The following is a 26,828-nucleotide window of genomic DNA, read 5'->3' as shown; positions in this document are numbered from 1 at the left end:
TTAATGTCATATAGTGACATTTTCATAATAGAGGACCTATTGTAAGTTATAAATCTTATGTCTTGCTTCTGAAACTGTCTACATTCGACGTGTATTGCGATATATATTTTATTCTATGTTACAACATGTCGATGTTGCGACATGACGTGTTTACTGATATTAACGAGACCAGTCGGAGTAAAAAAAAAGATTGGACCTGGCAACCCGGCCCGTCGCTCCCGGTACGCAGGGAGTTAACGGCTGACTCGGCAGGGACGCGCCGCGTCCTCCCTCCCTCCATCCCTCCCTCCATCCCTCTATCCCGGCCCTCCTCGCTCCGTGTGGGCACCGGCGTGGACATGAAGGCGTGAGCGACAATCCCCGCGACCAGCGGAGCGTCTCGGATCCAGGGGAGGCGGGCAGGCAGGCCGGCCGCGCTGCGGACCATGGGCTCCAGAGGCAGGAGGGGATGCTGCGCGGCGCCGGAGGTGAGTGTGTGTGTGTGTGTGTGTGTGTGTGTGTGGTGCGTGCCGCAGTGTGTCGTTATGACGGAGTAACTTCTGGAGGTTCCGCAGCAGATGATGCTGGTACCCGGTCCGGTGATGCTGCGCTCTGACAGGCTGGATGATGTCCTCCAGCGCCTAACTTTCACGTTTTCTCAAGTGACGTGATTGTCATTGTGAGACACCATCACCCTGTGGGACGGTGCCTTGCTCGGGATTCGAACCGGCAACCTTCCTCACCCGCCAGGCCGCCACTGTCCCGATTATCAGTTAAGAATCGGCTGTGTGTGTGTGTGGGTGTCTGTATTCAGATACACAACGTTCTCAGAAGTTCCCACTCTGAAAGAAGCTCCTTAAATCTGTTTAAGGTCCTTTCTTCGCAAAGAAAAAATGAAAACTTGTGTTTTCAGTCAAGTTGTGGACATTTGAGGAGAAATATTTTTTGGCTACTAAGGATGTAATAGCGATGCTTAATAAAGAGTGTGTGTGTGTGTGTACCCCAGGTGTTAAGTACCGTGATTGTCCAACCTCTGCGCCCCTGAAGTCCCGTGCTTCTGTCCCCGCGCCATTACTCATCCCTGCCGCTGACTCGACCCGATTTACGGTTTACGGGCCTGTGCGGAGTATCCCCGCCCGTCACGCGGGAGGCCATGCTGGGGCAGTGGTGGCCTAGCGGTTAAGGAAGTGGCCCCATAATCAGAAGGTTGCCGGTTCGAATCCCGATCCGCCGAGGTGCCACTGAGCAAAGCACCGTCCCCACACACTGCTCCCCGGGCGCCTGTCATGGCTGCCCACTGCTCACCAAGTGTGATGGGTTAAATGCAGAGGACAAATTTCACTGTGTGCACCATGTGCTGTGCTGCTGTGTATCACATGTGATTCCCATCCTCCAGCCACACCCCCCTAAACTAAACGCCCGTCCGTCTTCCAGACCCCATGGTGAAGTTCAGGGTCTCGGAGTTCGTCCAACACTGAGCTACGGGTCGGAACTGGGTAATCCACGGGAAAAGCCGAGAGGCGGACCAAAGTCCATGCCGGAAATCCCGAGCAGCCATCTGTTAATCCGAAGCAGAAATCCAAAAACGAAGTTCCAAAAGCCAGTAATCCGGAGTAAGAAATCCACACGGAACCAGTTTAGAAGCGGGGCTCGACCGTGAAAAAAAATCCAACCTTGGCTCTTGGATACTTTTACATATTAAAATGCTGGATTTTTGGAGGAATGAGAGACCGTAATTTGTCTAAAATGAGGAGAAGTCTCAATTTTATTGTGTAAAAAATGTCCAGGAATTTGTTTTTCCAGCCTCACTTGTGCTTCATGGTCTCCAGAAGCGTACTTAAACCGCAAGGATCCCTGTTGTACCTTTGAGAATGGTCCAGAAACAGACTCCATGAAGGTGGTAAATGTGAAGAACAGGACATTCCTGGTCCAGAAACAGACTCCATGAAGGTGGTAAATGTGAAGAACAGGACATTCGTGGTCCAGAAACAGACTCCATGAAGGTGGTAAATGTGAAGAACAGGACATTCCTGGTCCAGAAACGGACTCCATGAAGGTGGTAAATGTGAAGAACAGGACATTCCTGGTCCAGAAACAGACTCCATGAAGGTGGTAAATGTGAAGAACAGGACATTCCTGGTCCAGAAACAGACTCCATGAAGGTGGTAAATGTGAAGAACAGGACATTCCTGGTCCAGAAACGGACTCCATGAAGGTGGTAAATGTGAAGAACAGGACATTCCTGGTCCAGAAACAGACTCCATGAAGGTGGTAAATGTGAAGAACAGGACATTCGTGGTCCAGAAACGGACTCCATGAAGGTGGTAAATGTGAAGAACAGGACATTCCTGGTCCAGAAACAGACTCCATGAAGGTGGTAAATGTGAAGAACAGGACATTCGTGGTCCAGAAACAGACTCCATGAAGGTGGTAAATGTGAAGAACAGGACATTCCTGGTCCAGAAACAGACTCCATGAAGGTGGTAAATGTGAAGAACAGGACATTCGTGGTCCAGAAACAGACTCCATGAAGGTGGTAAATGTGAAGAACAGGACATTCCTGGTCCAGAAACGGACTCCATGAAGGTGGTAAATGTGAAGAACAGGACATTCCTGGTCCAGAAACAGACTCCATGAAGGTGGTAAATGTGAAGAACAGGACATTCCTGGTCCAGAAACAGACTCCATGAAGGTGGTAAATGTGAAGAACAGGACATTCCTGGTCCAGAAACGGACTCCATGAAGGTGGTAAATGTGAAGAACAGGACATTCCTGGTCCAGAAACGGACTCCATGAAGGTGGTAAATGTGAAGAACAGGACATTCCTGGTCCAGAAACGGACTCCATGAAGGTGGTAAATGTGAAGAACAGGACATTCCTGGTCCAGAAACGGACTCAATGAAGGTGGTAAATGTGAAGAACAGGACATTCGTGGTCCAGAAACGGACTCCATGAAGGTGGTAAATGTGAAGAACAGGACATTCCTGGTCCAGAAACAGACTCCATGAAGGTGGTAAATGTGAAGAACAGGACATTCCTGGTCCAGAAACAGACTCCATGAAGGTGGTAAATGTGAAGAACAGGACATTCCTGGTCCAGAAACAGACTCCATGAAGGTGGTAAATGTGAAGAACAGGACATTCGTGGTCCAGAAACAGACTCCATGAAGGTGGTAAATGTGAAGAACAGGACATTCGTGGTCCAGAAACAGACTCCATGAAGGTGGTAAATGTGAAGAACAGGACATTCCTGGTCCAGAAACGGACTCCATGAAGGTGGTAAATGTGAAGAACAGGACATTCGTGGCCCGTAATCAGAAGGTTGCCGGTTCGAATCTCGATCCGCCGAGGTGCCACTGAGGTGCCACTGAGCAAAGCACCGTCCCCACACACTGCTCCCCGGGCGCCTGTCATGGCTGCCCACTGCTCAGTCAGGGTGATGGTTAAATACAGAGGACACATTTCACTATGTGCACCGTGTGCTGTGCTGCTGTGTATCACAAGTGACAATCACTTCACTCACTTTAATTTAAAACATAAATGTCCCTTTAACGTCTGAAGGAGGTTTTTGTTTATTTATGTTGCCGTGGAGAGGAATTCTCCGCCGTCGGCAGATCTTCCCTCTGGTCTCTGTGTGTTCGAGGCCGGCCTCCTGTTGACAATAGAAGTGTGTGTGTGTGTGTGTGTGTGTGTGTGTGTGTGTGTGTGTGTGTGTGTGTGTGCGCGCGTGCGCATGGATTACAGCAGTGTGTGTAACTGCGTAGGTGTGTGTGTGGGTGAGAGAGCAGAAGAGATTGTGTGTATGTGTGTATGGGGGGGGGGGGGGGGGGGGGGGTGAGCGGTCATGCATATTAAACACAAGATGAACACAAAAAACGGTGAATCACAGCGATCCGCTCTGTGACTAATTATTATACTTTTCATCTGCACTCTACCCCAATTACTGATTAAACTTCGTCATGCACGTCACCCTGAGGAAATGTGTAGGACGTCAGATAGGGACAGGGTTGGGTTGGGACGTTAAACTACCCCACCTGCAGATGAAATTGGATGGTATTTAAAGTGAAAGTGAAGTGATTGTTCATTATGACTCACTGCAGCACAGCACACGGTGACACAACGAAACGTGTCCTCTGCATTTAACCATCACCCTGAGTGAGCAGTGGGCACCATGACAGGCGCCCGGGGAGCAGTGTGTGGGGACAGTGCTTTGCTCGGTGGCACCTCAGTGGCACCTTGGCGTATCAGGACTCGAACCGGCAACCTTCTGATTACGGGGCCGCTTCCTTAACCGCTAGGCCACCACCGCCCCAGCATTTGTCTAAAAAAAAAAAAAAAAAGCACTTTGATTGAGTCCAAGGTAACCATTTTGCTTTTATTCTCAAAATCCGTAGCCGTAGGCATCTGCTGTGCTCTTCCGCAGCAGGGCTAAGGCGGTGTGTCAGAGACCCGATATTAAATTCTGCCGAGGCGGCTGAAATGTATACGTTTTGGTGGGACGTCCTGTGGACGTCCTGAACACAAGGGCACAACAGACACTCCCATTCGAAGTAAGGCGTGTATAACAAGGTTGATTAATATCAGTTATTTAAGACAAGCAGATTTGCCAAGTACGGTTTTGTAACCTGGGTGTGTGTCTGCGTGTGTGTGCTGTGTGACAGCCAGTTAAAAGTGTGTCAATTAATAAAGACAAACGTTTGGATGGCAATTAGATGTTTAAAGTGGAGTGATTGTCACATGTGATACACAGCAGCACAGCACACAGTGCACACAGTGAAATTTGTCCTCTGCATTTAACCATCACCCTGTGTGAGCAGTGGGCACCATGACAGGCGCCCGGGGAGCAGTGTGTGGGGACGGTGCTTTGCTCAGTGGCACCTCAGTGGTACCTTGGCGGATCGGGATTCGAACCAGCAACCTTCTGATTACGGGGCCGCTTCTTTAACCACTAGGCCACCACCGCCCCCTGATTTGCTTGAGGGTGGGCGTGTCTACCATGCAGGGAGCAGAGAGACAGAAACCAGAGGTGGTTAGAGTAGCCAAATATTTTACTCAAGTAGGGTGGTAGTAGCCTAGTTTGCGACTGCCCAAGTTTTGCTGCATTTTCCATTCGTTGACAATCACCGAAACTCTCCGTCTGACGGAGGGGATCGACGATGGCCGCCGAGGATCATTTGTACAGAAACAAACTGGATAATAATGAGATTTGACCTAAACTGTGTGGAAGCAGCAAGTAAAGTGTGTGTGTGTGTGTGTGTGTGTGTGTGAGTTTGAGATCGGCTGCAGCCTCAGCCTGAGTATTCCAGTTATGGAGAGAGGGCTTTATGGGTGTTTTATGTGCTTTTGAACCTGGGACTTTGTGGTCTCCTGGTTCAGAGGCGAGTGTCTAGGCCACCACCACCCTCTATGTTAAATAGTTGACAGTCACAAAGAGCCGCAAACGTGTGTGTGTGTGTGTGTGTGTGTGTGTGTGTGTCCAGCATACTCCGTCGATCTTGATTAATGTGCTGAAGGTCTCCCCACAGGTTCAGTCGGCACGGTTCTCCAGTCGTACACGTTTTACGCCTGTCATCACGTCCATTCTGATGCCGGGACTGGCGGCCGCCACGACCCCGTTCTCCAACCGCTCGCCTCCAACTGAATGACGGCGGTGTGAATCGAAATGTGTGCGTGTGTGGGTGTGTAATTTAGAGGGTTTTTCTCTCTCTCTCTCTCTCTCTGCCCTGCTTCACGTGGCCACGGTTGCCATGACAACACCCCCCCACACACACACACTCGAATATGACAGTGTGGTTGCCAGGGTGTCTTTCTCCAGCCAGTGTGTGTTATGATTCTCGCTCACACACACACACACACACACACACCGAGTAACTGGGGCTCCACCATTAAAACTCCGTCCTGTGAAGTGCGGATTTGGAAACTGGGTTGCTGTTTGGCTGTGTGTGTGTGTGTGTGTGTTGCCCGACTGCCAGTTAAAGGAGTGTGTAAGCATGGCTGTAACGTGGCCTGGATAGCTCGATACTTGTCAGCTAGATAAATGGCACCGGCGCCTCCAGCGAAGCCCCCCGGCCGGGAATGTGGAACAGCGGTCGGAGATTTACCCGGCAGACCGAAGAAACCCCAGGAGGGTCCAGACAGGAAATGAAGACGAAACTCGAACGTCCCACAACCGCTTTATTTGACTTGATTCTGATTAAAAGGCTGAACTGAGCTCTGTTTCACGTGGATCTAGGTTCGTTACACTCCGCACGATCAGGGGGACCGATATTGAATCCCATCCACAACGTGATCCGACAAACGAGGTTCGAAACGCTCTGAGTGGCGGGGTGGCCGGAGCCGAGGCCTTGCGGGTTCGAGTCCCACTGAGGTCCGTTCGGTCAAGGTGACCGTCCCCACGCGCTGCTCCCCGGGCGCCTGTCATGGCCGCCCACTGCTCACCAAGGGTGACGGTTAAATGCAGAGGACACGTTTCACCGTGTCACCGTGTGCTGTGCTGACAATCGCTTCACTTTAGGGTGTCTATTTAAATGCCCATTTAAGGATATATGGATATATGCAGAGAGATCTTTCTCTTTTGTCATAAATTAAGAAGCAAAATCACGACTTTGTCTCTTTTCAGTTGTAGACGTCTGCGAGTGAACTGGCACCGAGGGCGCCTCGCCCGGCTGTTCCGAGCTCACGCGTCTCCTGGCCCGTCCTACACGCCGGCTGTCGCCATGACGACCTCGGCGCTGCGCCGGCAGGTGAAGAACATTGTGCACAACTACTCGGAGGCGGAGATCAAGGTGCGCGAGGCCACCTCCAACGACCCGTGGGGGCCGTCCAGCTCGCTGATGTCGGAGATCGCCGACCTGACCTTCAGCGTGGTGGCCTTCTCCGAGGTCATGAGCATGGTGTGGAAACGTCTCAACGACCACGGCAAGAACTGGAGACACGTCTACAAGGTTGTGTGTGCGCGTAGGAAAGAGGCATCAGAGACAGAAGCAATGTTCGTTTATGCAGATAGTCACATCATTATTACCCATGGTGCCCTTGTGTGTGTGCATGAGCGCTAAAAGGTAATATTTGCCTTCATCAATTACTATAGGTAAACAGTAATGTTTTCCTCATCGAGCATACCGCCTCAGTGGGTGGGAATGTGCCCAGTTTGGCAACGTAGTGGCACCGGCCTGAACACGCCCACAGCATCCCTTGGTGATTCATTGAATTAGCGCATTTACGTCATTTATCAGACGCCCTTATCCAGAGCGACTTACAATCAGTAGTTACAGGGACAGTCCCCTCCTGGAGACACTCAGGGTTAAGTGTCTTGCTCAGGGACACGACAGCAGTAAGTGGGGTTTGAACCTGGGTCTTCTGGTTCATAGGCGAGTGTGTTACCCACTAAGATACTACCACCCCCTGCAATTAATGCATGATGCATCAAGGATCAGTACCCTCAGAATTATAATTGAACTTTAGATGAATCACATCACGAAAGAAAAAAAAGATTCGCGCCCCGTGCGCGCGACAAACAAGACCAGAACAGGAAATGCGTCTACAACCACAAACGCGATGCAGCGTGTGTGTGTGTGTCGCAAATTAATCATAAATTCGCAACGCCTTGAGCTACAACTAAAGCGTTTTCTCAGTATTCGTATTGTGTGTGGGTGTTTATGGGGAGGTTAGTATTAAATATGCTGCAGGGCAGTACAATAATCCACCCCCGATTATTGTTGCCGGGTGAAGGGTCACAGTCCTGGTTAATAAGTTTACATTTACATTTTACAGCATTTACCGGACGCCCTTATCCAGAGCCCCTTACAGTCAGTAGTTACAGGGACAGTCCCCCCTCTGGATTAATTGTGGGAGTAAATGGGTTAATAAGTGAACAAATGATATCTTAAAAAAATTAATAATAAACTCTGTTTCAGGCCTTGACGCTCCTGGATTACCTGGCGAAGACGGGTTCGGAGCGCGTGGCGCAGCAGTGCCGGGAGAACGCCTTCACCATCCAGACGCTGCGGGACTTCCAGTACGTGGACCGCGACGGGCGTGACCAGGGCGTGAACGTGCGCGAGAAGGCCAAGCAGCTGGTGGCGCTGCTGAGGGACGAGGACCGGCTGAGGCAGGAGCGAGCGCAGGCGCTCAAGACCAAGGAGAGGATGGCGGGAGGGGGAGGAGGAAGCGGAGGAGGCGGGACGTCCGCGGTCCCGCCCGCTCATCCGGGCCGCAGGACCAGCCAGCCCAGCATGGCGGCGCTGTACGGCGAGGAGTTCAGCCGCTCGCGCGGGTCTCCGTCCTCCTTCAACTGTGAGTTGCCACAACTGCATGGATCGAACGGGAAAACGCACCACAATTAGTCCCTAATTCACCACAGTCTCTCCACAAATTCACCGGCAAGTGACATCTCATACAATCCAGGAGCGTCAACTGAGCAGAAACAGCTCAGTGGGGCGATGGTGGCCTAGTGGTTAAGGAAGCGGCCCCGTAATCAGAAGGTTGCCGAGGTGCTACTGAGCAAAGTACCGTCCCCACACACTGCTCCCCCAGGGTGATGGGTTAAATGCAGAGGACAAATTTCACTCTGTGCACCGTGTGCTGTGCTGCTGGGTATCACAAGTGACAATCACTTCACTTCACAGCTACTGAATAATAAAGAGTGGCTATGGTGTTGATTGCTGGAGATTAGAATGTTTGACTGTTCTTTAACAGTCCTGAACTCAGCCATGGTCAGAATAGACACACGAACAGTCGCCAAGGGCATCCGAGGGACGTGCTGTCAGCAGAGTTCATCGCGTTATCAGATATGAACAGTTCCCAGGCTGCATCCATGCTGGCTTTCTGCAGAGTCAGCAGCTTTTCTCCTGTATCCTGAGCACAGTGCTTCTTGCGGCTCTGCGCAAACCGCCACTCTTTCACACCTGGTTCTAAAGCGAGTGTGTGTGCTTGTGTGTCCTGCACATTGATTTATTTGTACCTAAATGTGTGTGTGTGGGTTTGTACCACGTCAGGTGGACGGGTGGGTGGACGAGTCATCTACTGCTCATCGATACTGACTAACCCCTGAGGAGCAACACAGTACACATTGTTCAATACACACTCACAGGCCATTGACTCTGCCTTATGGTGTTATATACCAGACCTTATCTAGTCCCAGCTAATACTGACCAAACCTCATCTAGTCCCAGCTTTTACTGACCAGACCTCATCTAGTCCCAGCTAATACTGACCAAACCTCATCTAGTCCCAGCTTTTACTGACCAGACCTCATCTAGTCCCAGCTAATACTGACCAGAACTTATCTAGTCCCAGCTAATACTGACCAAACCTCATCTAGTTCCATCTGTTACTGACCAGAACTTATCTAGTCCCAGTTGTTACTGACCAAACCTCATCTAGTCCCAGCTAATACTGACCAGAACTTATCTAGTCCCAGCTAATACTGACCAAACCTCATCTAGTTCCATCTGTTACTGACCAGAACTTATCTAGTCCCAGTTGTTACTGACCAAACCTCATCTAGTCCCAGCTAATACTGACCAGAACTTATCTAGTCCCAGCTAATACTGACCAAACCTCATCTAGTTCCATCTGTTACTGACCAGAACTTATCTCCTCCCAGTTGTTACTGACCAAACCTCATCTAGTCCCAGCTTTTACTGACCAGACCTCATCTAGTCCCAGCTAATATTGACCAAACCTCATCTAGTTCCATCTGTTACTGACCAGAACTTATCTCCTCCCAGTTGTTACTGACCAAACCTCATCTAGTCCCAGCTTTTACTGACCAGACCTCATCTAGTCCCAGCTAATACTGACCAAACCTCATCTAGTTCCATCTGTTACTGACCAGAACTTATCTCCTCCCAGTTGTTACTGACCAAACCTCATCTAGTCCCAGCTTTTACTGACCAGACCTCATCTAGTCCCAGCTAATATTGACCAAACCTCATCTAGTTCCATCTGTTACTGACCAGAACTTATCTAGACCCAGTTGTTACTGACCAAACCTCATCTAGTCCCAGCTTTTACTGACCAGACCTCATCTAGTCCCAGCTAATACTGACCAAACCTCATCTAGTTCCATCTGTTACTGACCAGAACCTATCTAGTCCCAGTTGTTACTGACCAAACCTCATCTAGTCCCAGTTGTTACTGACCAAACCTCATCTAGTCCCAGCTGTTACTGACCAAACCTCATCTAGTCCCAGCTGTTACTGACCAAACCTCATCTAGTCCCAGCTTTTACTGACCAGACCTCATCTAGTCCCAGCTAATACTGACCAGAACTTATCTAGTCCCAGCTAATACTGACCAAACCTCATCTAGTTCCATCTGTTACTGACCAGAACTTATCTAGTCCCAGTTGTTACTGACCAGACCTTATCTAGTCCCAGCTAATACTGACCAAACCTCATCTAGTCCCAGCTAATACTGACCAGACCTTATCTAGTCCCAGCTAATACTGACCAAACCTCTTCTAGTCCCATCTGTTACTGACCAGAACTTATCTAGTCCCAGTTGTTACTGACCAGACCTTATCTAGTCCCAGCTAATACTGACCAAACCTCATCTAGTCCCAGCTAATACTGACCAGACCTTATCTAGTCCCAGCTAATACTGACCAAACCTCTTCTAGTCCCAGCTGTTACTGACCAGACCTTATCTAGTCCCAGCTAATACTGACCAAACCTCTTCTAGTCCCAGCTGTTACTGACAAGACCTTATCTAGTCCCAGCTAATACAGACCAAACCTCTTCTAGTCCCAGCTGTTACTGACCAGACCTTATCAAATTCCAGCTGTTACTGACCAGATCTTATCTAATTCCAGCTGTTATTGATCAGATCCCATCTAGTCCCAGCTGTTACTGACCAGATATTATCTAGTTCCAGCTGTTTCACATCATTTTCATAAATCTCTGGAGATGTTAATGTCCTTATGTAGTATACACGTTCATTTGTTTATATGTGGCACTGTTCTGTCATGTCGATGATGTAGCGGACTGTTCTCTAGCCATTCGGTTGTAATTTAGCCGGCTCCTGTTGTGTGACCCAGTTTTGAAGCTGCTCCGGTTGCCAGATGTTGCCTCACAAGCATCCACAACCCAAAATCATCACCCCTCCACCCCACCATGCACGAGAGCAGAAATCTAGGTTTTGTCCAGATGCTACCAGCGTGAACTCTTAATAACATCTGAATAAAAAACATATGAAACTACCACTTTTACCTACTTAGCATTAATATTATTATTCTAATCATTTTTATTACTGTTATAATGGGCATTGGGTGCCACTTGTGTTGTTTATTAGACATTTGATATCGACCCGAGAGCAGCATCCGTGTCCTGCCTCATAAATAAGGAGAAATCAATTAGATAGATTACGCATATAAATAAACCCCCCCTGCATGCACACCATGGTGCCTTATTGATGTCACTGGTACATTCAGTTTACTTCTGTCCACTTAAATTCTAATGGAATATTATTTGCATGTTAAATAGAATTTAATAAAAGCAACAGCGTCATTTGTTTCTCTTGCAGCCTCGTCGTCGTCTCCGCGGGCGTCTGATCTGGAGCAGACTCGGCCGCAGACCAGCGGAGAGGAGGAGCTGCAGCTACAGCTGGCCCTCGCCATGAGCAGGGAGGAGAGCCAGAGGGTACACACGCTGTACACAGACACACACACACACACACACGTACGAACACACTCGGCTGGGTCATTCAACAAACGGAGTTCATAAGCAACAGGGCCAAGGGAGCAGGAAATAAATGATGCCCGGAGCTGCTTCCTGGTTCCATGCTTGCTGCTGAAATTAAATCTGGTGGTAGTGGCCTTGTGGGTAACACACTCGCCTATGAACCAGAAGACCCAGGTTCAAATCCCACTCACTACCATCGTGTCCCGGAGCAAGACACTTAACCCTGAGTGTCCCCAGGGGGGGACTGTCCCTGTAACTACTGATTGTAAGTCGCTCTGGATAAGGCCGTCTGGTAAATATCTCGGCACCAGAAGCCTCCAGAACTGTTTCGGTGGCATAAGAGGGACAGGCACAACATCAGGCAGGGGGTTTTAATGTTGTGGCTGATTGTCTTTGGGAATATAAATTCACTTCTTACACAGAAAAACTTCCGTCCACCTGTGTGTGTGAGGATGTTCATTTTTAGGTTTTGTGCTGCCACCACATGGCGACGATTGGGAACTGCAGTCTGAAACTTTCCCTGTGATCTATTTTTTCAGACCTTTATCCCAAACACATCCTGTTAAAAGGTTTTTCGTATTAACATAATATAATGCCTCATGGATGTGCTTGCTTTTCCTCAAGGCTTTATTAACATTATTTATCTTTTTTTTTTTAATTCATACAATCGGGCAAGTTTTTTTTTTTTTTTTCGTCAGTTTGGCTTTTCATTTTGAGAGAATTTCAGAGGTGGCTGTTCATCTTGCATGGAGGTAGCCCTTTCCTCCAACCCCCGTTGCTATGGAGACTGAGTTTAGGTTAGAGTGGTAGAGGTAACTGTTTAAAAATCTGTCAAAATATTAATCATAAATGATGAAATCGTCATTGGTCTCACTTGGTCTCCCTGACACGGGCAATGTTCCCGGATCATCGTCCTTCCCTCTAAGGGTCTTCCGTAGCTGCTTCAGGATATGGATCCGTCTGTCTGTCTGCCTATCTGTCTGTTAGCATTTAAAAAATTATTGTTTCGTTGATGTATGGACGTTTTACGGTGAATTTTTGAACTGTAGTTTTTGTAATTTGAGAGATTGCGCAGATATCATGAACAATTGTACTGAAACTCCATGGCCAAGTCCCTGATGTAAAAATGTGCTAACGTCGTTTAATGTCCGAGTACTGTGTGTGTGTGTAGAAGTACAGAACCATCAGTCTCTTCTCTCTGTAGGAACACCGCAGTCGCCAAGGAGACGAGTCGCTGCTCCAGAAATCCTTACAGAACAGTAGGAGAGACACTGATCCAGGCACAGGAGAGGTGTGTGTGTGTGTGTGTGTGTGTGTGTACACACTCTTGTCCAGAGCGACGTACAGTGTACTGTCTACGTGTAAATGGAAGTGTGAAAAGAACGGTGTGTGTACGTGGGACAGGGGTGGCCTGGCGGACCCGTAATCGGAAGGTTGCTGGTTCGAAGGTGCCACCCAGCAAAGTGCCATCCCTACACACTGCTCCCCGGGCGCCTGTCATGGCTGCCCACTGTTCACCAAGGGTGACGGGTTCGAAGCAGAGTGCTGTGTGCTGTGTGCCACCCCGTGTGTCAATGACAATCACTTCACTGTCACATGAGAGATGTAGCCGTGCTCGTTCCTGTGTGTACAGTCGGCCATGATCGACTTGGTGGACATATTTGGGCCTGCATCTGGTGAACCACCTGGCGATGACCCCTGGGATGCCCAGCCTACCTGCCCCGTGAATTCGGACCCCTGGGAGTCTGCTGGTAGCGCCCACAAACACACATAAACACGCACAAAGAAAAGATGGTTTGTGATGCTTACCGCTTTCTTTCGTCTCTCCTCGTCTCTCAGCTGCAGTGAATAACTGCACACCGGAAATTGGAAGTCCCTGGATGTCCCGCCCTGTGTCCAGCAGCCCCGCCCAGCCATGGGGCAACAGCCAGTCACCGACTGATCCTTGGGAAGCCCCACCCGTGAATCCCAGCTCCAGCCCTGGTGATCAAACTTGGAGAAGTCCGGCTAATAAAGGTAATATTCCCACTAATTGACCTTCCGTCTTTACCACAAGCGCTGTGGCCGAACGGCGTTATGTTCCAGGGGCTGCTGGGACGCATCCATTCAGCCTACAGGAACCGGAGGGTAAAAACGGAGATGATGGGCTACCTGACCTCTTCAGCCCCCGCTCCGAAAGCCCAGCAGGTATCTGTCTATCTGTCCACCCATCTGTCTATCCATGCATCCATTCTTCTGTCTATTCAACTGTCTGCCTGTCTGTCTATCTGTCTGTCTGTCCACCCATTGGTCTATCCATGCATCCATTCTTCTGTCTATTCAACTGTCTGTCTGTCTGTCTGTCTGTCCACCCACCTGTCTATCTGTCTATTCATTCATCCATTCTTCTGTCTATTCAACTGTCTGTCAACCCATCTGTCTATCCATGCATCCATTTTTGTCTATTCAACTGTCTGTCTGTCTGTCCACCCATCTGTCTAGCTGTCTATTCATTCATCCATTTTTCTGTCTATTCTTCTATCTGTCCACCCATCTGTCTATCCATGCATCCATTCTTCTGTCTATTCAACTGTCTGTCTGTCTGTCTGTCCACCCATCTGTCTATCCATGAATCCATTCTTGTATATTCAACTGTCTGTCTGTCTGTCTGTCTGTCTGTCCACCCATCTGTCTTTCCATGCATCCACTCTTCTGTCTATTCAACTGTCTGTCTGTCTGTCTGTCCACCCATCTGTCTATCCATGCATCCATTCTTCTGTCTATTCAACTGTCTGTCTGTCCACCCATCTGTCTATCCATGAATCCATTCTTGTCTATTCAACTGTCTGTCTGTCTGTCTGTCTGTCCACCCATCTGTCTTTCCATGCATCCACTCTTCTGTCTATTCAACTGTCTGTCTGTCTGTCTGTCTGTCCACCCATCTGTCTATCCATGCATCCATTCTTCTGTCTATTCAACTGTCTGTCTGTCTGTCTGTCCACCCATCTGTCTATCCATGAATCCATTCTTGTCTATTCAACTGTCTGTCTGTCTGTCTGTCCACCCATCTGTCTTTCCATGCATCCACTCTTCTGTCTATTCAACTGTCTGTCTGTCTGTCCACCCATCTGTCTATCCATGCATCCATTCTTCTGTCTATTCAACTGTCTGTCTGTCCACCCATCTGTCTATCCATGAATCCATTCTTGTCTATTCAACTGTCCGTCTGTCTGTCTGTCCACCCATTGGTCTATCCATGCATCCATTCTTCTGTCTATTCAACTGTCTGTCTGTCTGTCTGTCTGTCCACCCACCTGTCTATCTGTCTATTCATTCATCCATTCTTCTGTCTATTCAACTGTCTGTCAACCCATCTGTCTATCCATGCATCCATTTTTGTCTATTCAACTGTCTGTCTGTCTGTCCACCCATCTGTCTAGCTGTCTATTCATTCATCCATTTTTCTGTCTATTCTTCTATCTGTCCACCCATCTGTCTATCCATGCATCCATTCTTCTGTCTATTCAACTGTCTGTCTGTCTGTCTGTCCACCCATCTGTCTATCCATGAATCCATTCTTGTATATTCAACTGTCTGTCTGTCTGTCTGTCTGTCCACCCATCTGTCTTTCCATGCATCCACTCTTCTGTCTATTCAACTGTCTGTCTGTCTGTCTGTCCACCCATCTGTCTATCCATGCATCCATTCTTCTGTCTATTCAACTGTCTGTCTGTCCACCCATCTGTCTATCCATGAATCCATTCTTGTCTATTCAACTGTCTGTCTGTCTGTCTGTCTGTCCACCCATCTGTCTTTCCATGCATCCACTCTTCTGTCTATTCAACTGTCTGTCTGTCTGTCTGTCTGTCCACCCATCTGTCTATCCATGCATCCTTTCTTCTGTCTATTCAACTGTCTGTCTGTCTGTCTGTCCACCCATCTGTCTATCCATGAATCCATTCTTGTCTATTCAACTGTCTGTCTGTCTGTCTGTCCACCCATCTGTCTTTCCATGCATCCACTCTTCTGTCTATTCAACTGTCTGTCTGTCTGTCTGTCCACCCATCTGTCTATCCATGCATCCATTCTTCTGTCTATTCAACTGTCTGTCTGTCCACCCATCTGTCTATCCATGAATCCATTCTTGTCTATTCAACTGTCTGTCTGTCTGTCTGTCTGTCCACCCATCTGTCTTTCCATGCATCCACTCTTCTGTCTATTCAACTGTCTGTCTGTCTGTCTGTCTGTCTGTCCACCCATCTGTCTATCCATGCATCCATTCTTCTGTCTATTCAACTGTCTGTCTGTCTGTCTGTCCACCCATCTGTCTATCCATGAATCCATTCTTGTCTATTCAACTGTCTGTCTGTCTGTCTGTCCACCCATCTGTCTTTCCATGCATCCACTCTTCTGTCTATTCAACTGTCTGTCTGTCTGTCTGTCCACCCATCTGTCTATCCATGCATCCATTCTTCTGTCTATTCAACTGTCTGTCTGTCCACCCATCTGTCTATCCATGAATCCATTCTTGTCTATTCAACTGTCTGTCTGTCTGTCTGTCTGTCCACCCATCTGTCTTTCCATGCATCCACTCTTCTGTCTATTCAACTGTCTGTCTGTCTGTCTGTCTGTCTGTCCACCCATCTGTCTATCCATGCATCCATTCTTCTGTCTATTCAACTGTCTGTCTGTCTGTCTGTCCACCCATCTGTCTATCCATGAATCCATTCTTGTCTATTAAACTGACTGCCTGTCTGTCTGTCTGTCCACCCATCTGTCTTTCCATGCATCCATTCTTCTGTCTATTCAACTGTCTGTCTGTCTGTCTGTCTGTCCATCCATCTGTCTTTCCATGCATCCACTCTTCTGTCTATTCAACTGTCTGTCTGTCTGTCTGTCTGTCCACCCATCTGTCTATCCATGAATCCATTCTTGTCTATTAAACTGACTGTCTGTCTGTCTGTCTGTCCACCCATCTGTCTTTCCATGCATCCACTCTTCTGTCTATTCAACTGTCTATCTGTCTGTCTGTCCACCCATTGGTCTATCTGTCTATTCATTCATCCATTCTTCTGTCTATTTTTATGTCTGTCAACCCATCTGTCTATCCATGCATCCATTCTTCTGTCTATTCAACTGTCTGTCTGTCTGTCTGTCCACCCATCTGTCTTTCCATGCATCCATTCTTCTGTCTATTCGTCTGTCTGTCAACCCATCTGTCTATCTGTCTGTCCGTCCATCTATCCATTTCTGTCTGTGTGTTCTTCATTCATCTTGTCTGTCCATACAGCTGTCTGTCTTTCCTCCTGTGTATCTGTTTGTCTGTTTGTCTCTCTTTCTATGTGTCCAGCCCTCCGTCTGTCCATCCACCCGTCTGTCTGTCAATCCAACCATCAATCTGTCTATCCGTCTGTTTATCAATTTCTATGTCTGTCTGTCTCTCCATCCAACTGTCTGTCTTTCCACCTGTGTATTCATCTGTCTGTCTATGAATCTGTCCATCTTTGTATCCATCAATCTGTGTCCTTCTGACTATTCATTTGTCCATCATGTGTCTGTTTGTTCATCCATCTGTCAGTCTACCATCTGTCTGTCTGTCTGTCCATCCATCCGCCTATCCATTTGACTGGCTGTCCTTTCGTCTGTTCTTTCTGTTCCACCTGTTTTCCGCCTGTTTGACTGTTTTTATCTCAGGTCCGGATCCTTTTGGCGACTCTGTCATGATGCATCACATGAACGGGCGAGTTGGAGACAGCCCTGTGACCTTTGACCTCTCTCGACTGGGCCCTCCACTGACAGCAGCACCTCCTCGGCCCTGCCGGACCCCAGAGACTTTCCTCGGTCCCGTAGCCGCTTCCCTCATCAACCTGGACGCGCTGATCCCCTCCAAACAGTCGGCCAAGAGCAAAAACCCATTCCTCTCAGGTGAGAGGCGGAGCCATGCGCCTCAATAATCCAGAATAGAGGTACAGGGCGTGTTCACCCCACCGTCTCTCCTCCTTCTGCCTCGCAGGCCTCAGCGCGCCGTCCCCCACCAACCCTTTCCACTGTGACCAGCCTCGGCTGACCCTCAACCAGATGCGGCCAAACTCCACCTCGCCCCTCCCGCCCGGCGCCCTCGCAGCGGCGCTCCCCTACAGCGCCTCCCTGCCCCTGCCTCAGCCCCAGCACCCCGCGCCCTCCCTGCCCTCCTCCTACACCCAGCCCGCCCAGGGCCTCCTGGACCTGCCCCCCAACCTGCCCCAGCCGCTGCTGCCCCTCTCGCCGGCCCCGCCGCAGCCGGAGCGCCACGCCAACAACCCCTTCCTGTGAGAGCTCCGCCGGGGGGGCGGACTTGGACTGCGCTCAGCAGCCGTATTTTTCTACACTGAAACCCACTATTCCCTGGTTCGAATGTGACGGGGTCCGGGGTCGACTGAATGTTACAGTTCTGTGAGTCGGACTGTCCAACGTGCAAAAAAAAAAAAAAAAAAAAAAACCTGAGCGCGTGTGCATAGTATGTCACACACACACACACACACGCTTCCAACAGCAAATATCCTCAATTGTGATGCAGACACACACGGCGTGAGACTGCTTTACCAAACGACGTAAATATATGTGCACACCGCATGCACATACACACACACACACACACGCGCAAACACATTCCAATATCGAGCCTTTTCTAGCATGCTGCTTCGTTAGACCTTATAGAGAGAACCCGCCTCCTCGCGCTCAACTACAACAGGTTCTAAAGCCCTCTCCACCTGGGAATAATATGAATCATCGTATAGTGGTTTAAAAACGTCAAAAATCACATTTTTCGACCATCTTTAAACCAACATAAGCCTCAGCATCCCGCGATTGGCCCTCGTAGATGCTGCCAGTAATTTAGATTGTTTTGGCCTTTTACAGCCTATTGCCTGAGAAACGTTAGATTTAGCTTCCTTTTTGAAAGCACGACTATGACCGTGTTGTTGCTACCCAACTTCATTTGGTCATTTTATGCTGTGGCCGTGTGGTAACTTTACTAATCAGGTGGAATAAAAAGCAGGTCCGTGCTGATCAAAACTAAAACTGGCAAAAAAAGCAGTTCTGGCAACATACGCAAATCTGGCAAAAATTTATTTCACTGCGCTACCGAATAACCAGTCTCGGTGCTAAAGCCAAGAGGATTCGGAGGGATGAGGCTACAGCAGCTCTCTATCGCCTCTTGTGGTGGTATTTCAAGACAGGTAGCTGATAAGCAAAGAGCAGCACTTTGTTTTATTACGTTCTTAAACACTTTATAATAATTATTATATACACACACACACACACACACAGTATGGGCCAAAAGTTTGGCATTCAAAGTCTTTTCTTTACTTTCATGACCATTTACGTTGATTCTCACTGAAGGCATCAAAACTATGAATGAACACATGTGGAGTTATGTACTTAACAAAAAGTGGAGACCTGACCTCCACAGTCACCGGACCTGAACCCAATCCAGATGGTTTGGGGTGAGCTGGACCAACAAGTGCTAAACACCTCTGGGAACTCCTTCAAGACTGTTGGAGAAGCATTTCAGGTGACGACCTCTTGAAGCTCATGGAGAGAATGCCAAGAGTGTACAAAGCAGTAATCAGAGCAAAGAAACTAGAATATAAAACATGTTTTCACTTATTTCACCTTTTTTTTGTTAAGTACGTAACTCCACACGTGTTTATTCATAGTTTTGATGCCTTCAGTGAGAATCTACCAACGTAAATGGTCATGAAAATAAAGAAAACACGTTGAATGAGAAGGTGCGTCCAAACTTTATATATATAGTTAAATTTACATGAACATTCCCAGGGCTTGGAATTCCATCTGGATAGTGCTAAAGATTGTTATACAAATCTGGAAAGTAGAATTTTTATGTTAAATGTTGTCACTCCCCCTTTTTCTGTCGTTTTTTTTGTGGCTCTCTTATTGTTGCCTTTGCATCTACAGGCTGCTCTGGAATCTTACCAACCCCACCGCCCTTTTCCAGAAACAGGTGCCTGCATCACCAACAGACCCACGATGCGCTGGCGCTGGCCCCGCCCACCTCGCTTACGGGATCTCAGGGGGCTCCACTCACCGGAAGGCCACTGAGAGGCCTGTGAAACACTGGTCACCCCACCCAACCGCGAGAGGGATGTTTGCTTTCTGGTGCGACCTGCTTTGTGTTGTACGGAGTGAAGTTCAGTGTTTTAAAAGGCCTGGCAAAGATGTGCTGGTTGCTCGGTGATAATGTAATCTCGTCATGATGAGTATGGATAAATAATTCCGGAAGCACCAATAAATGAATGTGGTTTGCAGTTTCACTTCTATGCCTTTTCTCTTTCAGCCTCTCTTTTTTTCTCCCTCCCTCCCACACTGTCTGTTAGACTATTTATGTATATTTTTATATATTTGGTGTTGATGGGAGTTCACAAAGCAGAATTACGTGAGAAAAATTGGTCCTGTAAACAATATATTTTTAAGTAGTGTTTTAGACAGCACACTGCTTTGCTGTCTACAGCTTTAACTATGCGTGGTTTGAGGAAATGTTCCATATGTGGTCTCTTTCCGTCGGCATGCACAAATTACATCATTTTGGAGAAAAGTCATCTGTCTCTTGCATGATGTTGTGCTCTGAACACCTTAAAACCGTCCAGTCCACTGATGAAGAGGAATACGCATCGATAGTAACTCGTAACATTAATACAAGTGAAATAGTGTAGTATGTATAATATTGTACAGTATAGTTTCCTCTATATTAACGTGGGCTTCTTTTTCGTAACGCCCTTTTGTCAGGGCTGGAAGTTGGGGGTCTTTTAGTCCGACCCTGGTTCTGTTGTGGCCTTGTGGGTGTGGAGGAACTAAAGGACGTGTGGCTCTGTGGCCCAGGTGAGAAGGCAGGGGTGGGGGGTGTGGCCGGTGAGGGGTTAATGCTATTTATGGGGCTGGATGCGTGGGTGGTGTCACAGGCATGAGTGGTTGGTGGAGAAGATGGTTGGTTTGGGTTTGGAACGGTTTCGGTTAGGGTTGTGGTGGTCTGGCATTTGGGTGGGATGACCTCACAGGTGGTTTGGGTGAAGCTTTGTGTCGTTTGGTCCTGACAAGAAGCTTCTTTGAAGTTTGAAATGAGATTTTCTTCCTTCGAATGACCGAACTGTACCAGGTTACAAAGATCGAAAACTGCAGTAATTTTCTGTGGCTCTGTTGACGGGCCAGAAGGAGCCGTCAGAGGAGAAGAACCCTGAAGAGACAGGTTCAAAGGCCACTCGGGCTGAGGACTGATGTTGGTTTGATCGCCAGTGACATGGTCCATCCCAAACTGAGGCTTCTTAGACAGGTTCAATGGAGCTTCTTCCCCCTCAGTGTTGGGTGTCATTGATTCTGACCTGCAGAAAAAGCAGTCAAAAAAAACAACGGTTGACATTTCATGACAGGATGTGTACACCAACCCTTTTTGTTCAAGGACCAGTGGACAAATGCTTGTATCCAAATGACCACCATACCTGCATGAATTGTCCCTCCTGCTTTCTGAAACTTCTCGGTTGTGGCCGCCAGCCTCCAGGCACTCATGCACTGGCTGATGGGAGTTGGAGTGCCTCTTGTTGAGGTCTGTGGTATTGGGTCGCTCTGGAGAACCCGAGGCAGCACTTCCTGACCTAGGGCTCATCCACGGCATTTCACTTTCCCACTTCTCCTGGCCTCCTCCTTCACCATCCCAATTATCCGGATGCTCTTTGTGGAACGTAGGATCCCTGAACGTTGAGGCGGTGTTCCTCACATACATTGCAAGATGCCTTGCTGGTTGATGCAGGAGGTGTCTCCAGTAATATGGCCCATAATGCAGATGAGAGGTATACTGCCCATAATGCTCTGGAGGTGGCATGAACGAAGACCCTGGAAAAAGTTGTCCAGGTATTGGAGGGTAACACCTCTGGTTCTCAAGGAACCAATCTGGGTTTGAAGGTTGCACGTAGGGGTCAAAAAAGGGATGGAGATGATGAGGAAGGGAGTAAGGTTGATAAGTTAAAGGCTCCATCAGACCATGTAGCGATACTTTGAACTCAGGATAAGGAGGAAGCATCCATGCTGGAGTTGGGTCGTAGATGTGAGCCACTGGACGGATGAGGGCTCCACACTTGGCACAATCTGATGAGGCTGCTTCTTCAACGCTCTCCCTGTGGGCAATGGCAGGAGAAGGTTTGTTTGGAGGTTCTTCCCTCTGGTCCCTTCCTTCATCGCAGTTTAGCATTTTCGCACTGGGACCTTCCGCATTGGTCCCGCTGTAGGAGGCCAGTGGTTCCTTCTCATGGTTCCTTTTCACACTGTGAGTTGAAGCTGTGGTCTTTTTCGTGGTAGAGTCAGGATCCTGGACCTTGGACGTGGCAGTAACTGCAGGTCCGGTGCTCCGCCCTTGCCTGGACATGAGGGACATGGACTTTTTGCACAGGTCGTACTTCATGTGGTTGAACAGGTGGGACTTTCGGTCGCAGGTGAAAGGGCACTGGAAGCAGTGGTACTTAAACGGCTTTCCCCGCGGCCGCGGGATGTAGTGAGGCTTTTTTGGCTTGCGCTCCTTACTTTCTCCATCCATGCTTTTCTTTTAGGGTACTGGAGCTCCGTCTGCAGGATGGCTTCCCAAATTAGTTACCTTTCCAGATTCTGGACTAGAAAGGAAAATGACAAAATGAAGAACCACCGAGGTCCAGATAGTTATTTCTATTTTAAACATTGTCATTGCATCCGTTCTCTGATTTGGTTTAGTGACAAATACCCCGATAAGGTTTAGCACCAGCCAGCAGGTCATCATACACGTACCAAAACATCCTCCCGACGTGAAAACTTCCCGTTTGTCTCACGACTGGACTACTGTAACTCCCTTTCAAGCTGGTCTACAACTATGTACCATCCGACCTCTACAACTAATACAAAATGCAGCAGCACGACTGATCTTCTACCTTCCCAAATTCTCCCACACCACCCCTCTGCTACTTCACTGGCTCCCAGTAGCTGCACGCATCAGGTTCAAAATACTGATGCTGGCCTACAAAGCCAAACATGGAGCAGCACCATCCTACCTCACAGCCCTTATTACACCTCGCACTGCACCTCGTATACTCCGAGCCTCCAGTACTGCTCGCCTGGTCCCTCCATCTCTGAAGGTAAAAGGAAGACATTCATCTAGACTCTTCTCCGTCTTGGCCCCTCGGTGGTGGAATGAACTTCCCCTCGAGGTCAGAACAGCTCAGTCACTGAGCACCTTCAAACGACAGCTCAAGACCTTCCTCTTTAGAGAATATTTAGATTAAATTGTAATTTTCTTGTTGTCGAACTTGTGTACAGAATCTACAACAGAGTGAATTAAATAGATGTATTCATAGTTGGGGTCCTAGTGAACCGGAATTGATCTCTTCATCGATGGTAACGTTGTAAGTCGCTCTGGATAAGGGTGTCTGCCAAATGCCGTAAATGTAAATGTTTAAATGTGCATCCAAAATTGTGATAATTCCCGGATGTAAGTGATCCATTTCTGGTTTTGCATTTTTTGTTAAGGGTCTAGTCATAGGCAACGGTTGCACTGCCGCCCACGGCCAAAATAACAGCTATGTCCCGGCTGCGCCTGCGCAAACACCCACTCGTGGTTCTGCAATTTGCCCCGGGCCAGAACGGGGAGTTTTGCATGAAGCCGCCTGGAATTATTCTTAGATGGAAACGGCAGTCTGGCCGACCTGCGGTCCTGAATGCACTTTTATCAAACAGCCTTATTCACAGTCCGTAAGAGCAGGGACAGTCCCCCTGGAGACACTCAGGGTTAAGTATCCTGCTCAGGGACACACTAGGCCACCAACAACACCCCACTTCTCTGTTTTTGCTTGTTTGTTTAATTTTAGGACCATCTATTTGTCTCTCTGTCTCTCTTCTGTTCTCGTATGGTAATCTTTGACCCACCCTCGTTGCAAGATGTTGCAAGAAGTCACCCCTCAAGTTCTCCCAGTTGCCATAGGCAGCGTCTCTATGGTCTCACCTGACCTTCAGTTCCTACTTCTGCTCCCAAACATTGAAATGTCATTAAAACGTCTAGACATGAACATGGAAAATGTACATGAACGTTCATGGAATTTCAAAAAAACAAAATTATTTTGTAAATGGTTAGTTTCCCTTTTAAATCTTCTGCACGTCTTTACTAAAGGACGAATGGAGTTCAGAGTTCAAGTTTGGGCTGTTCTGCGTGTATATTTCATGAAATGGTCTCACCTGTGAGAAAACACCGTCCGCTTCACCTGCTCAGTCCTGCTGATGTACGTGCGCTGTCCCCGTCGCCCTGGTAGTTTCTCCCTGCCCCGCCCCTCTGGGCGTGGCTTAATTCTGGTTTGTGATGCCCTGGGGCCACACCGATGCTCCCGAGAATGAATCCAGCCTGCAGCCGCGGTAGAGACCTGCGCGCCTGTTTTTACCACGTTCAGCCTTTACAGTAAATCGGGCGGGGTCCAGATTCAGGACCGCCGCCCCCCCGCACACACTCACTTGCAACAGGGGTTTTTACAGCGTGCAGACACCACGTCTTTGGAGTAGAGTCATGCAGGTTTGACATGAATAAGGTGTGAGTGTGTTTGAGTTTGGCCAATAAAAAGTATTAAAAAAAACTACATTTGGGGGGAAATTCAGAAAGCAGAAACCTTTGAAATAAACATTTTAAAATAAATCAATTCATTAATTTCTGCCCATCAAATTTTTGTAAATTTCTACAGCGTCTGTTTTTCAAGGTTTTTACATTGTAGAACAAAACTGAAGGTACAAAAGTAAGAAATTACACACATAAGGGTTACATAATAAACAGAAAGTTTGATGGCAGCATTTCACACCCCTGTCTTCTCTCCACCACCTGAAGTTGGACAGCGGGGACGGTTTCCAGCACTCCTGAAGGTTTTATTCTCAACACTTTCTTGTCATTCACTCGTGGTAATGAGCAGCCCGTCAAGCGGCTTTTGATGAAGACAACAGTGACGAAACTTCACTTTCTCCTGATACAACTAAATACTAAATCCATTTCTAAAATATGGATTCTCCAGAGCGGCTCCATCTCAGTCATAGCTGCCATGGAGTTGGGGCGTCCGGACTTATGACGGGTAGTGCAGTTCATTGAAAGATGCATTATGTTTCGTGTGTTTCCTGTAAATTTGCTGCAGTGTTAGTGTGCATTGTGGGAAATGAGGTTCACATCAGTCTCGGGGTTAAAACAACACGATATATTTCAGTTGGTGGTTTTTAAATGAACTTCTGTATATAGGCAGCCCACACATTCAGCCTTGTGTAAACGTGGCCTTTATCGGCCTGGGCAGTTACGAACCAAAACTGGTTTTCACATCCGCTGTCCAGTCGGACCCGTCCAACGTTTTCAGAGTAGCAGCTCGACTCCCTCCCGTTTCTCACACTCCCTTTCAGTCAAGCAGCAGGATGATTCCACCACCTTTAAGAAACATTTGAAAACCCATTTGTTTAAAAAGTATTTCAAACAATAAAAAAATATTCGTCTAGCACTTAACAACTCCCTGGCATGTTCTATTCTTGACAAGTTCGGCCTTATCAGGGCTCTTAGTTTTGTAACTCAAAATCTATAGAAACAGAATGAGAATTGCTGGTGTCTTCCTCCTGTAAGTCGCTTTGGATAAAAGTGCCAAGTAAAGTAAAGTAAAGTAAAGTAAAAATTCTGAAGGCCACATACGATCCCAGGCCACCTAAAACAGTCCGCTGCTTTACTGAAACTTTACAACATTCTGAATGAAACCTGATTACATGCACGACTACATCATTGGCATCATTTAAGGGAGTCCACTTGTCAAAATGTTTTTTTGCTTTTTCATTTACATCAATTTGAATAAAATTTCTGAGTTTGTTCGACATGTAGCAATGTTTAAATTTTTAAATGCTGACCATCACCTTTATATGGAAGTGACCAAAGGAAGTGAGACACCAGCCACTGTGCCTGTTTAGTCCCTAACTCCAACTCAACTCAAACTTTGTAAGTCGACAGAAATGACAGTGCCCTGTATTATTAAATGTGGCTGGAAGTAATACATTCATAGCTGTGCACCAAAAACAAACCCTGGAACAGAAATATTATTTATGCATATTTTTACATGAGTATTTATTTGACATTTCAACCCAGAGAACACGGTCGTGAAAATGAATGCGGTGGAAATGACATTCGAAAAATGATAGGTGACATGAAACAGGATGTGAAATACGATCTATTTGGGAATCACACCCAACAAACATGCTCAGTGCGTAAGTAATGTTTTCTCCAGCCATCTTTTCCATTGTTGCTATGGTTACCGAGTACACAAAATCAAAAACAATGATCCAAGCATAATGTTTTAAGCATTGTGGTGGAAATGACCATAAGCCCAATGGACAATAGCAAAATGTGAAAATTCCTATCCAAAATATATTTATTATTTATATTAACCTAATGTAAATCAGGCTTCATTTGTATCTTAGCTTAATAAATTCACACTTATGCAGAATTAATTGCCAGGGGCAAGAGACGACAAACCATAAGGATTGTTATTGTTCAATGTAATAAAAGTAATGGTTGAAATATCGTTAATTTTTATTGAAGTTAATTCAGAATAAATAAGAGCGGGAGAATTGATAATGAGGCGATACTCCAGTTTCACTTTCGCTGCACTGAAAGTTGTCGCCCGGCCACGCCTCCGCCCGTGGACGTGGCGTCTTCAGGCTTTCCCATGGAGTCTGCGGGAGAGCTCGAGAAGGGTGGGGACGTATTGATGTCGCCGTCAAGTGTGGCTTAGTGGCTCTTAAAGGAACTTTTAAAATAGTGTAAAACATTGTTTTAATTCACAGTTTTATTGGATCAGACAAAGCATACATAAAACATAACATATTTACAATTCTTACCATCCATCACAATCGCTTTCATATTTTTATAACAAAAAACTGTAGAGGTAGAAAAAAAAGGTAGAGGTAGAAAAAGTTCTTGATCAAGTATAGACATTTTCATAGGAAAAGATATTACATTTCAATTAAATTAAGGTCCTGCACATTAACTATATTATTGGGTGAATTCCCAGAGTATTAGGACATCAAAATTCCTCAACATACTGAATCCTTTAGAAGTGCTTCTTCTGGGATGGTGTTACAAAAAAAAAATATTCTTCCACCAGAACTCCAGACATTAAAAATA

General features: G+C 47.4%; 2 protein-coding genes across 3 annotated transcripts; one reads left to right on the top strand and one right to left on the bottom strand.

The window, feature by feature from the left end:
- Positions 1–233: 233 nt before the first annotated feature.
- LOC114773219 (epsin-3-like) lies at positions 234–19,950 on the top strand. 2 transcript variants are annotated; one of them, XR_003744250.1, is made up of 11 exons: positions 234–467; positions 6,598–6,922; positions 7,892–8,270; positions 11,502–11,617; positions 12,864–12,950; positions 13,293–13,410; positions 13,499–13,675; positions 13,745–13,846; positions 17,333–17,563; positions 17,652–18,070; positions 19,595–19,739. XR_003744250.1 is itself a non-coding variant. In XM_028965724.1 (11 exons), the coding sequence occupies exons 2-11, from the start codon at positions 6,695–6,697 to the stop codon at positions 19,872–19,874; spliced, it is 2,013 nt and encodes a 670-aa protein (XP_028821557.1). In that variant the 5' UTR covers positions 234–467; positions 6,598–6,694; the 3' UTR covers positions 19,875–19,950. The 2 variants fall into 2 exon arrangements, 1 of the variants encoding a protein (XP_028821557.1); XM_028965724.1 differs by having other exon boundaries at positions 17,652–17,946; positions 19,595–19,950.
- Positions 19,951–20,384: 434 nt separating this feature from the next.
- On the bottom strand, positions 20,385–23,910 carry LOC114773214 (zinc finger protein 750-like). Its single transcript, XM_028965721.1, has 3 exons — positions 23,879–23,910; positions 21,130–22,290; positions 20,385–21,012 (listed from the first exon to the last, which is right to left on the bottom strand). The coding sequence occupies exons 2-3, from the start codon at positions 22,215–22,217 to the stop codon at positions 20,385–20,387; spliced, it is 1,716 nt and encodes a 571-aa protein (XP_028821554.1). The 5' UTR covers positions 22,218–22,290; positions 23,879–23,910.
- Positions 23,911–26,828: the final 2,918 nt, after the last annotated feature.

Source organism: Denticeps clupeoides, unplaced genomic scaffold (genome assembly GCF_900700375.1).
Source record: "Denticeps clupeoides unplaced genomic scaffold, fDenClu1.1, whole genome shotgun sequence".
NCBI classification, from domain to species: Eukaryota; Metazoa; Chordata; class Actinopteri; order Clupeiformes; family Denticipitidae; genus Denticeps; species Denticeps clupeoides.
The sequence above is the reverse complement of the archived record's forward strand: the minus strand, read 5'-3'. Positions and strand labels throughout refer to the sequence as shown.

What these genes read in the sequence shown, in the direction of transcription:
- LOC114773219 (XM_028965724.1), top strand. Translation starts at nt 6,695, where the DNA reads ATGACGACCTCGGCGCTGCGCCGGCAGGTGAAGAACATTGTGCACAAC. An exon ending in GCAGGGAGGAGAGCCAGAGG is followed by an intron (nt 11,618 to 12,863) that starts GTACACACGCTG and finishes TTCTCTCTGTAG; the next exon opens with GAACACCGCAGTCGCCAAGG. An exon ending in GAGAAGTCCGGCTAATAAAG is followed by an intron (nt 13,676 to 13,744) that starts GTAATATTCCCA and finishes GTTATGTTCCAG; the next exon opens with GGGCTGCTGGGACGCATCCA.
- LOC114773214 (XM_028965721.1), bottom strand. Translation starts at nt 22,217, where the DNA reads ATGGATGGAGAAAGTAAGGAGCGCAAGCCAAAAAAGCCTCACTACATC. An exon ending in AGGAGGGACAATTCATGCAG is followed by an intron (nt 21,013 to 21,129) that starts GTATGGTGGTCA and finishes CTTTTTCTGCAG; the next exon opens with GTCAGAATCAATGACACCCA.